Source organism: Micropterus dolomieu, linkage group LG16 (assembly GCF_021292245.1).
Source record: "Micropterus dolomieu isolate WLL.071019.BEF.003 ecotype Adirondacks linkage group LG16, ASM2129224v1, whole genome shotgun sequence".
Taxonomy (NCBI): Eukaryota; Metazoa; Chordata; class Actinopteri; order Centrarchiformes; family Centrarchidae; genus Micropterus; species Micropterus dolomieu.
The window spans coordinates 18,774,966-18,786,433 of NC_060165.1; the positions used below are offsets into that span (position 1 = coordinate 18,774,966).

Here is an 11,468-nt window from a genome sequence, read left to right on the forward strand (position 1 = left end):
CCTATCAGAGGTAAAGTCTAGGGGCCAGACTTGACAGACAGCTGCTGTCTGTAAAATCAGTTGTCTAAAACATGGTAGGAAAAATAATTTTATGAGGTGGCTCATGTTCTTCCCTATGCGAGTGAGTTTTCTTTACAATCCTTTTCACCTTGATAAGAAATGAAGTGGGGCATTCGCTGCACATAAGGCTGTCGAGCACAAATTGACATACAATTAAGAAAGATGTCAGCAAACAATCTGTACAGATTTAAGAATAATAAAAAAAAGTGACAGACATTCTTTGTTCCTCCAATTTATTATGAAAATGTACAGGGGGATTAACGGTAGGACTTCTGGTAGCGGGCACGAGCTCCAGGTCCTCCGAACTTCTTGGACTCGCAGCGACGTGGATCGGCAACCAGCAGGGTCCTGTCGTACTGGATCAGGATGTCCTTGATCTCCTTCTTAGAGGCCTCATCCACATCTGCAGGCAAAAAACACTTAAGGTTAGTGTGCAGATTATTTCAGAAGTGTTACTCCATTCTGCACAGAATATATGTATGCACAATGATGTAATCACTGTACTATCTATCTATCCATATACACACAGATTTTTACATTCAAGCCAAAGTGACCTTTTGTAAAAATTTAAAAGAACTTTGTTTCTTTCTCATCTAGCTCAAGACACAAAGATTCACCAGTATGAATCTGTTCATTTCAACATTCAATAAGAATTCAAAGTGGGTCAAAATTACATTGTTTAGAACGTGGCAGCAGGCCAGGTAGTGTCTGAGAATAATGCATGCCTGTCCTGTACACCATATATATTTCTATGTAGTAGACATTCACTCTTGGACACTGCTCAACATTTTGTGAACTGCTCTGAAATAACATTCCTTATACAGTGAATTTGACAGCATTATTACTGTGCATACACTCAAAGCGACAGTTGAGCACCTGGAGGTTCAAAGATTTCTTACAACCTTCCTCTTTAGAATAACTGGTGTATATCTGATGTATAGACTTTGGAAATCTCTCTTGAGTTCTGCAGTTTAAGATGAACTACTGTGATTTCTTATCTGACTGGCTGTCAGCCATCTGTAGCCTCAGTTAACGTTCATGTATCAATGTTACTATCAGTTAGCAGGTCGTGCCACCTTACAAAAAAAAAATCTGGACTACTTCAAGAACGCAAATATTGACGTATTGTCCTAAAATACACCACTTTGTGAAAATCATTTCCTATGCATGTGCTTCAAACATTTTACAACATGCAATTAAGAAAATGTAATACTCACACTTCTGGTAGTAGGCAACCAGGGATTTGGAGATGGCCTGACGGATAGCTGAAAACAAAAAAGATATATGAATAAAAAATCCTAAGACTGCTGATAGGTAAATATGAAGCATCAAATTCATCACTGAGAAAATAAAGGTTCTGCTTACCGTAGATCTGTGCGACATGTCCACCACCCTTCACTCTGACTCTGATGTCAACTCCAGCAAAACGCTCCTTTCCAAGCAACAACACTGGCTCCAGAAGCTAAAATAAGGAGTATACAGTGACATCAACCATATACATTCAAAAACATCAAGAATGAATCATGGCAACCAGGATTATCTGCAGGTGTTTCACAGAATACTGGAAGTGCTGACTGTTTACAGATTACTGCTGTGTCCTAGAGATTGCGTAATTCCTGAAAGCTTCAATGGCACTGCAGTGTAGTGTAGTAGCAGGTCTAATACTACCATGTACATTACAGATTCTTTAAATAGTAATTTCTGTATAATATTGTTGTCGGTAGGCCTACAATCTGTCATGCTTCCCCCGCTCATCCCTCTAATGCAACTGTCCCATTCAACTGCAGATGTTAGTTACTGCCCTCAATCAGACATGTTAACCACCTCTCTCACGGGGACTCACCTTGTACTGGAGAGTAGCAGGCTCCACCATCTCCAGGGGTCTCCCGTTCACCTTGATCAGGCCATTGCCCCTCTTACAGTGGGCAACTGCTGTGGCGGTTTTCTATTACAGAAACATTCAGATACAATCAGCAACAACTAAACATGTTTACAACTGTATTTCAATTCCTTCACACACACTGTCTTAAATAAAAGTCCACTCATCCTATATCAATTCAATCAGTTCATTAATTAACGTTAAACGCGTCATTTCGCGACCATCAGATGTTTTTGTGTTACGGACAATTTCAATTAAGTCAGGATTTAGTATGTTTGAGGAGACAAGTGAGCTAAAATAACCGTTGTCATCCTATTTAATGTATCAGTGAAGCCCAACCATTGCTAGCAACCGGGATAGCAAGCGACGCTGTCTGATCCAACACACATCTAACCCGAACGGTGTTCAGTGCTTCACACTCACGTACTACAAGTCAGCTTCAAGCTAAGTTTTAGTACGTCTAAAAGGTGCATTACTCTACACATCAGTTTCATTACACTGGTATATCGGTGTAAACTACCACACACCAGCCCTTCATGTTGGCTAGTTCAGCTAATGCTAGCTACATAGGGTAACTTTAGCCTTAACACCACACGTGGAATACATTCTGTATTTTACTTACTTTACGTCCAAAAACCTGGACAGATTGCAAAGGACCTTTAGCTGGCATGTTTCTGAAACACATAGGGAATAACAGTTACATTATAAAGCAGTTTATACGTATAATTTATACTAATTTAATGGATCAGGCTTGAAGAACATACCGTCTTCAGCTAGGGTGCCGTACGGAGAGACCGACGGGGTTTCACACACCGAACATCAGGGGCTATTGCACGACACTTTAGACATGATTTGTGGTAGGTTTTGCGACAGTTGTTCTTGCTCTACCGCCATTTTACATTTTGTCCTCCTGAGCTGGTAATTAGTAGACAGTAAAAGTAGTTTTTTAAAATAGATAATGGGAATTTAACCACTAGAAATGACCGTGTTTTTACTGACAGAATGCAGTATATATTCCTGAAAAGGGTTTAAAAGGTGACTTTAGGGTGTATTTTCCAAAAAGGTATCGAGATAATATTGTGGATCCATGGGTTTAAAGTTTAGTTATAAAGGCCAGAAATTACTTTGCTATAATGTCAAATACTGCACAAAATGCTTTGCATTTTTAAAATAATGTTATTATACAGTTTATGCATTGTTTCAGCGTAACCCCTGTCAATATGAGGCCAGTCTCCTGGGTATAACTTAGGTGTAACGTTATGTTAAAGATGTAGGCTATTTCAAGAGCTCCTGTAACTTTCTTGACTGGAACATGTTTAATTCATAATTCAAAATTTTGGACAGGAGAAGTGCATTGAAGTATTAAAATGTTGACAATAAACATATGCAGGAAGCCCTTAAAACAGGTCTGAATTTGGCAGTTACTCCTCTTTTTCTGTGGCCATTTCTGTCACAACAAGCCACACACTGAAAAAAGCACAGAAATATCCCAAAGTAGTCAAAAAGATAATTTCAGGAAATTGGCCAATTTTTGAGAAAAAACAAAGGGTCACAGACAATCACACTAGTTTAATATATTCCAGCAGATCATATTTAATTATTAAACATAGGCTACCTAATTTCATTGATGTGAAATACTTTCATTTCCCTCATATTAATGTTTTATGGTGACTGTGCTTTTAAAGTGACATTGTGGCTGTGATATAGGAGTCAAATAATAATCCCAAGCAATCACTCCACCACTAGAAATGTGGTGGATGAAGCTTTAGGCACTGATGGCAAACTGAAGTAAGTCCAGACTGTTAAAAAGATGAAACAACAGTTTTTTAGAATGATGAAGGAGCTGCAATGGTGACACAGCCTATGTTGGGAGTGAAGAAGCTTTAATTGTAACTTCCCTTCAACTCCTTTTATCACCTTAAAATGTTTTACACATGGGAGCCTCATTTATTATGACAGCATAAGAGTAAAGGGATGTCAAACAATTCATAAACCCTCATTACATTATGTCCACAATAGAAAATATCTGCCCCTGTGTAAGAAACAAAAGTGCTGAAAATCTGGAATTGGATTTTCTCTATATAGTACCTGGAAAGATACATTGCATGTTCAGACTATGAAAGTTGCGGTCTAAACAACAAAAAACAGAAGAAGCAGCTCTGCTGCCAACTACAGAAGAAGGGTCAGGAGACAGTAGCAAAAAATGTGGGAATCTTAATTTTTTTTTACATGAATGCCTCTAGAAATTGTGATAAGCTGCCCCCAGTTTATAAACCATGTTGATAAGGATAATTATATAATAATTTGTTTATTGAGCAGGATCTGCTGGAGCCAAATCACATTACCAAACTGTGCTATACTGTAGGAGTGGAATCTACACTGAAGGTTAATTTAGTAAATTATTTAATCCAGGAAATCAGAAATCATCCTTATATTAAACCCCATGTGATGTGTCAATAGAAGTCCCAGTTGCTGCTAAATGTAAGACGGTTCTAATATTTTGTGTGTAAGTGAGTATTCTCCTCAATCCTCAACCACTTTTCTAAATCCCTACACAACAGCACCCTCTAGTGTTGGTGAAATTAATAACACAGTTTTAAGTGTGACATCATTGCCATCTCAGCTGGTGGCAAGGTTGTGTCATCAACCAAATGCTGTCTGGCAGAGATCACTGCAGAGCATTAACATTACAGGCTGACAGTTTCATGAAACTACACAAACCTCTGCACCTTGCTTTCATCAAACCTTTTTTTTTGTAAGCTTGTTGCGAGTCAAACCCCAGAGATCTTGTGGTTCAGTGTTGCATGGGGCTGAGGAGCGTGGGGTCAGGGTATGGGAATGGGACATGACATGGGAAAAAGGAAGTGGTAAGCTTTTTGGACATCAAATATCAAACCATAGTCCTACAAGAGACAGTCTTTGATCTGACCACAATGTTGATCTGACCAAATTAGACCCTGCAGTTTGTGGGAGGAAACTGGCGTCTAACGGCTTCCTCTCAGCTTTCTCAAGATTCAGCATGGATGTGCAGTTGACAAAAATTGAGCCTTTGTGGTAGCTGACTCTACCAAATTGTAAAGAAGGTGAAAATTTGTACCAGGCGCCTTCTCTATTGCCTTGAGAGGGACACCTCAAGCACACACATCCTACAGTCCAACACTGGAGATGAGAAAAAAGTGTCAGCTTCAAGGCACAGTCTTACCCTTAAAGGAGGGAAGCAGTGGGGCCATTCCTGGGTCAGAGAAGGACTGAAGATAGATAGCATCCTGGGAATCTGTATACAGTGGCGTGAGTCATGTGTACAGTGTGCAATGCCTACCTATGCCTGACATTTACTACAGTGAGACTGGTGTTTATAGTGTCGGCCAAGAGTGAACAGGCACCTGGCTTCTTTAATTGTCAGATGCATATGGATCCATTCTAGATTCATAATAGTTTTTGCTTCCTTCAGTCTCGAATTCAGCACTGCCTGGACATCCAGCACAGTGCACAGTGACGTGCACCAAGCCTCACTGGTGTGAGAGCACAGATTTAACGGTATATATTAGATGCCCGCGACATTCACCCATCTTCTCCCATGGTGTTACCTCTCTTCTTTTTTTTTACAGCACAAGCTTATAAACATTTTGGAAACAAAGCTTTATTTTTAAAGTAGCATTAATTAGGTTTTTGGCAATTTGGGGGCAGTGGAATAAGCCGCAGACACAACATTAATATATTACTGTATAAAGTTGTAATGGTGAACATGTTAGCAGGGAATTATCTGGCTCTTTACCTGCTGCCACTAGTTAGTCACTAACTTTGTCCTTGTTGGGTGATAATTATCTGTAGGTTCATCACTACGAGTTTCCCTTTTCACATTACACAATGATCTTTTGATATTTTTTTGATAGAAATTATTGTAGAGTACAGCTTTAGTTTATAAATTCACTAGGCTGCTTTAATACAGCAGTGAAGTAGGACCAAAAGAGTGAGAAAAGGTCTGTGTTGAAATGAATGAAAACATAGAGTAGGTGTTTAGACATTATCCCTAATGCTCTTGTAGTGACAAATGGAGACTGCTCCAACGAAGAGTCATTATAGGAAAGACCTAGTCTAGAGGCCAATCTGTTATTTTCTATACAACACTCTCTTTTCGTTGCCCTTCCCCTCTCAGTTTGTGCGTGACAAGTCTGAGGAGTTTATTAGCCAACAGATAAATGTGAGGGATGTAGCTATGGACAGTGAGTGCCAATATCTACAACAGAGTCAGGCAGACGGAGGAAGCACTTTGTGGAGATCCCGGTGCTGGATGATAAACTTGCAGATAAACCTGTGTTTGTGGAATGGGTCACTAGGGGCACCCCGTCACCGTCTGCAACGGAAACATGTTAAGGCTGCTGAATCGTCCCTGATTTCCTGCTCTGTTCGGCAGCCCGTTTAAACCGTACAATCCTTTTGTGTCAAGTTCATCTAACAATGTCCAGACCTCTCAACGATTTGAAGTTAAACGCTCTGAAATTACTGCTTTGGGTAGGGGTATTTTCAGTGCAACTTCTTATCGAGATCTGAAAATCCAACACAGTCACATTATAACTTATTATGTTGACCGACAGATAAAATCACAATGTTCTTAAATGATCTGAGACTCTTAAATCCCACATTTTTTAAAGAGCCTGCCACCGAGCTTCAGGGCTTTAGAAGAGATACAGAGCTTACAGAAGTAGGAGAGGCTGCAGCCATCCAGTAAAAGTGCTGGCAATAAATAAAGACCACACCATATATGTGCATTTCCTCCCCACGGCCTTATGGAAACACATCACCTGCAGGCGCGACCCCTTGACCTTGTCTTGTCACAGCACCCTGAGCATGAGACAAAGCTCTCAGATTTACAGGGGAGGAGATGCTGTTCCTGGCCGGCCATAGCGTCTCATTTGACCATAATAGGCTTTGCGTTGGTTGAAAAAGTGTTGCTGGTAATTGAAGTTTCCCTGAGCAGAAGGAGAAGATCTGCTAAACCCGGTAGTCAGAGAGGGGCGCAAAAGGTTTCGTGAGGTATACAGAAGTGCAGTTGCCGCGGCAACGAGAGAAAACTCTATTGGGCTCATGAGGCAGAAAAGTGTCTTCCCAGAGCTGTGAGGCCCATGAATCTGCAAGTCAAGAGAAATATGATTCAAGGCAACAGGTCTTACCTTTTATATCCTTGTGCTTCAATCCATAAATAGCTCTCTCTATCTCACCATTTTCCTGTGAAGTGTTCAAATCTACCAATGTTCTCCATTTTATGACACATGTACAATTCAGATTTTTGTCTTAAATAATATAACAGAACTGGAAAATAATGTATTCACACACAGACTTCTATATATCAATATATCAAAACAATAGACTTTGCTGTTGTACCTGATAAATTAAGACAGAATATATTTAAAGTTTCTAAAGTCACATTTCAGACAACAACATTTATTTGGATATTTTGCAGATGAACTAAATGATGGAAACAGATGAGTGGCTGGAAAACAGAACAAAGGAAGACATGTGACTAGGGGAAAATTATTACACACTTACATCGTTTTTTGCATTAAATTAAATTAAACTATATAAAAAATAGAAAAATAAACAACTCTCAAACATTGACAACGTTCAATAACTGGATTGAACTTAAGGCTTAAAGTCTTCAAACATTGGTTGTGTCATGTCATGTGTGACTTTACACGGACTTTAAACTAGTTAGATGTACACCCACAATCACCACACAATTACCACGGCTAACGCTAGTCTCAATGTAGCAACTAAGCCATGGTAATTTTTTCAGCAAATGGTGCTAAACTAGCAACGGAGACATGGACACAGAAAAGTTTATGTTACATCAAAACTGAAAATACTCGCTTACCTTGAATACACGACGAAGAAGCACCGAAGAAGCACAGGCCAAAACAGATCGAGTGCAAAGTGACGGCTATTTCAAAGACTGTTGTGAGAAAACTGAGGTGTGGTTGCTATACATTCATGCCAATAAAGCTAATTTGAATTTGGGAGAGAGAAAGGCAACCCTATAACCCAGAACATGGGTTACTCTTTAAAAAATAACCCATAAACCCAAACAATCCAGGAATTGGGTCAAAATATTAGCCCTATAACCCAGAAAATGAGTACTCTCTGGAAAATTAACCCATAATTTTAACCCAACACAACTAACCTAGAAAATGGGTTGAAGAAATAACCCAGGGGTTTTTAGTGTGTAAGAAACAACAACCACAACGTGGCAGACCAATGTGTCACAAAAGGGGGGATTTCCGGAAACTGGCAAAAAGTTACCCCTGGAAATTAGAGGTACGAAAACGGATGCCACACCCCACCTTTCCTTTTTTGCCTGCCGCTGTGTCATGGCAGCAGTAAATATTGATGTCTGCCTGAGTGGATGACAGGTCATAGCACTAAAATGTAGCCCGGTATTGAACCCTGGTTTGGACATGAGCCCCTTCCATTAATTTGGCTATTTCAGCACGCATTTACCACATAGCAATGGGCCTTGCAGCTGTCCCATGCTCTGTCAACTTCCATGTGGCCTTGGAGTTGGGGCCACAGGATAAGGCAAAAGTGAGTAGGCTCAGTGGTGCAGCGGACATAAAGTCTCTACGCCCATAATGCAATGCTCTGCTCAGACAGTTGAGCTGCATCCAAATAGACTAAAATTCTGTGCTTTTTACCTTTCTTGACTACTTTCCTTTAAGTGCGATGAAAAACATCATTATGTCATAAGAAGTTAGAAAAGGTTACTGTGGGAATCTGACTGATTTACAGAAAGCTACATAATTAGGCAACATTACTTTTTACTGATGTGAGTCTACGATGTGATCATTTGCTTTTTGGAGAGACCTGAATAGGGCTTTTTCAAGGTGGACATTTTTTGATATGTCGCAGCAGGAAAAGCTCAAGTGTAAATAGTACAATAAGTGATTAATGACTAAATTTCATTTAGCTGCTTCAGTTCCATGGACCTGGCATCCATACTGGCTCACTGTCACACTGTCATGGCTTACTGGGACACTTGAATAAAACTGCACCATTGTTAATGTAATTAGTAACACCTGTGCTTTTTCTATTATGACAAGTCACAATGTCTGCTATGAAAAAGCTCTGCTGGGCATCATTTATTATTTGGTTAAATTGTGGACCTTCCTTTATGAGAATTCGTCCTGCCTCATCCTACTTTATGGATTGCACCTGCACATTGAGAAAGACATTTATATATATTTATTGAGTCTAGCGTAATTTAGTAGGCACATTCAACTGGCAAATTCAGTCAAGGAAAGTGTGTTGAAACTATGAATTGTGTTGCTGTGAGGATGCAACAAGAACAAGTTAATTGGCTGAAATGTCTTAGTCAAAGATGCTTTACTCTGCAAAAGTTTGCAACTGGTTTCAAAATGTTTGACATCCAGGTCAGCCATCAATGCATACATTTAATTGAAATATGTACAATGTGTCCATTTTTAACATTAATATAACGAATGCTCATGTGAATGAATCTAAATCCTGTCCCTTTTTCAATTTGAAATTTTGAAAGTTTCTTCTGCTTATGGAAAATAGTTAAGTATTTGTGTCTTGAAACAATTAACAAACAATTCTGAAATATGTCTAATCACTTTCCTCTATCAATACAGTAAAGAAAACTCTTTAACTAAGTTGATTTGTTTTATATGCGAACATACCCTCAGCTGTCTGACGGGCTTTTTGAGTTGTGAGGAAAAGAAAGTTTTGATGCTCAACACTTGGATTAAATGAGTTGTAATGTACTAATGAATTTGGTATAGGAAAACAAAATGATTCAATCCAGCTCACTCAAAAAGCCCCATTATGAATTTCAGCTGGTCTTATTGTTTATAGAGCAGATTGAGGGGGTTGAGGAAAGGTGCACTTGAAACATAGAATTCATGGAGCTGATCTGGCAGTAGAGTGGGGCCAAACTTGCCAACATAACAGCCTTTTAATTCGCTATTTGTCTACGCTGTCACACATGCACCGGTACTTCCCCTCGATCAATCTCACTGACTCTCACTCTCTCACTCAGCTCGCCCACACAATCTGCTTCATCACCCTCATTCTCTTGTTCCATCTCGATCTTGGTCTCCCACTACTTATTTTCTTCCATCTTTCTGTGTGAGTGAGCGTGTGTGGGTTGACTCTGGTCAGGGTTCACGTGTGAGGAAGTGGCAGTGGGGTAAGAATGGGGCCATGTGGGATCTGGCTGACATGGACAGCGATAAAGCCAGAGAGGGTCACCACTACAGCAAAGCCTTCTTTATTCCTCACTTTTATTTCTTCTCTTTTTTCCCCTTCCCTATTCTCTCCAGTCTTTCTATCTGATGGGCTCTGGAACACTGAGCTCCAGCCTTCGGCCCTTGACAACATCTGGGAATATAATGACGAATATGATTGTAGCCAGCAACAAGCATCCTCCCTCCCTGTCTTAGCTTGTGCCTGCACACATATTAAAATGTCCAAAAGATGATGAAGTGTGACCTTGACAACATGATAAGTACAGGTTACAACTTGCAGGCTTTTTCTCTCTCTAAGAGCACATGACAAATGATTGTCACGTCATGCCGCTGTCGTCATGTTGTGTTTCGTCTAGTTTGTCTTCACTGTCTTAGAGTGTATTCAGTCAGTTTGTTAGAGCATTTTTTAAAGACTATTATATCCATATTGTGTTTCCTGGCGTGTCTGTGCTCAGTCACTCTGTGTTCCTGACTCCCAAGGGGAGAGGAGACAAGGCTGGGAAGCTCTGATGGGAAAGTGGGCCAGCGCTCACAGCCCTCCACTGGAGAGCTCCTTAAAAGGCCTGGAGAGATGATGTCGTGGACTCTTTCCTTTCCCCCTTATGTTTTTTTCCTCCCTCCTACATCAGTGGAGAAGCCCGGCAGCAGGAGCAGAGCCAGGCTTTGGCCAAACTCATCATGCGCATCAGAGAAACACTGTGCACTGATGACTTCATTGTGCTGAAATAAGGCTTCCATCCATCAGAAGCTGGAGAGGCTTATTATGAAAGATAGGAATTCCCAGATTGGGAATTCTTCTTCTTTTGAATTAGTCTGCTTAAACTAGGTTCTTAGATTGTATTTTAAAGTGTTACTGACAATTGCAGAACTGTGGTAGAGTTCCCTTTATTTGCAAAGCAAAAGCAGAAATGAGGAGGAAATGCAATATCACGGTTGCAACAAGAGATGCAGAAGTAGTCTTTTGCAAGCTGTGTTTGGCTAAGAGTGAAACCTTTTTATTTAGATACTTTCCGCATACAATGGCTGGGCCGACTATATCCTGGTAGCTCTGGCCAATCAGAATGTCCCAAACACATTAAATAGCAGATGTCTTCACACGCAGTTGCTCTCTGTTTCAGCCAGACTCATTTTTTCCACCACAGCCTCTGCGACAGGGGTCAAGAACCACTTCATGTACACAATTCTGTGAGGCCAAAACACATCCCTATGCCCCCTTTAAACCCATGAACAATCATTTTGGAGCCTTTTGCGTTGGCTTTTCCCAGGTG

The 11,468-nt window shown here is 40.2% G+C and overlaps 1 protein-coding gene across 2 annotated transcripts; it reads right to left on the reverse strand.

The window, feature by feature from the left end:
- Positions 1-276: 276 nt before the first annotated feature.
- Positions 277-2,800, reverse strand: rps16 (ribosomal protein S16). 2 transcript variants are annotated; one of them, XM_046072619.1, is made up of 6 exons: positions 2,704-2,800; positions 2,562-2,613; positions 1,904-2,005; positions 1,426-1,522; positions 1,278-1,325; positions 277-463 (listed from the first exon to the last, which is right to left on the reverse strand). In XM_046072619.1, exons 2-6 carry the CDS (start codon positions 2,607-2,609, stop codon positions 318-320), a joined length of 441 nt encoding a protein of 146 aa, XP_045928575.1. In that variant the 5' UTR covers positions 2,610-2,613; positions 2,704-2,800; the 3' UTR covers positions 277-317. The 2 variants fall into 2 exon arrangements, with proteins under 2 accessions (XP_045928575.1, XP_045928576.1); XM_046072620.1 differs by lacking the exon at positions 2,704-2,800 and having other exon boundaries at positions 2,558-2,613.
- Between the last annotated feature and the right edge of the window lie 8,668 nt (positions 2,801-11,468).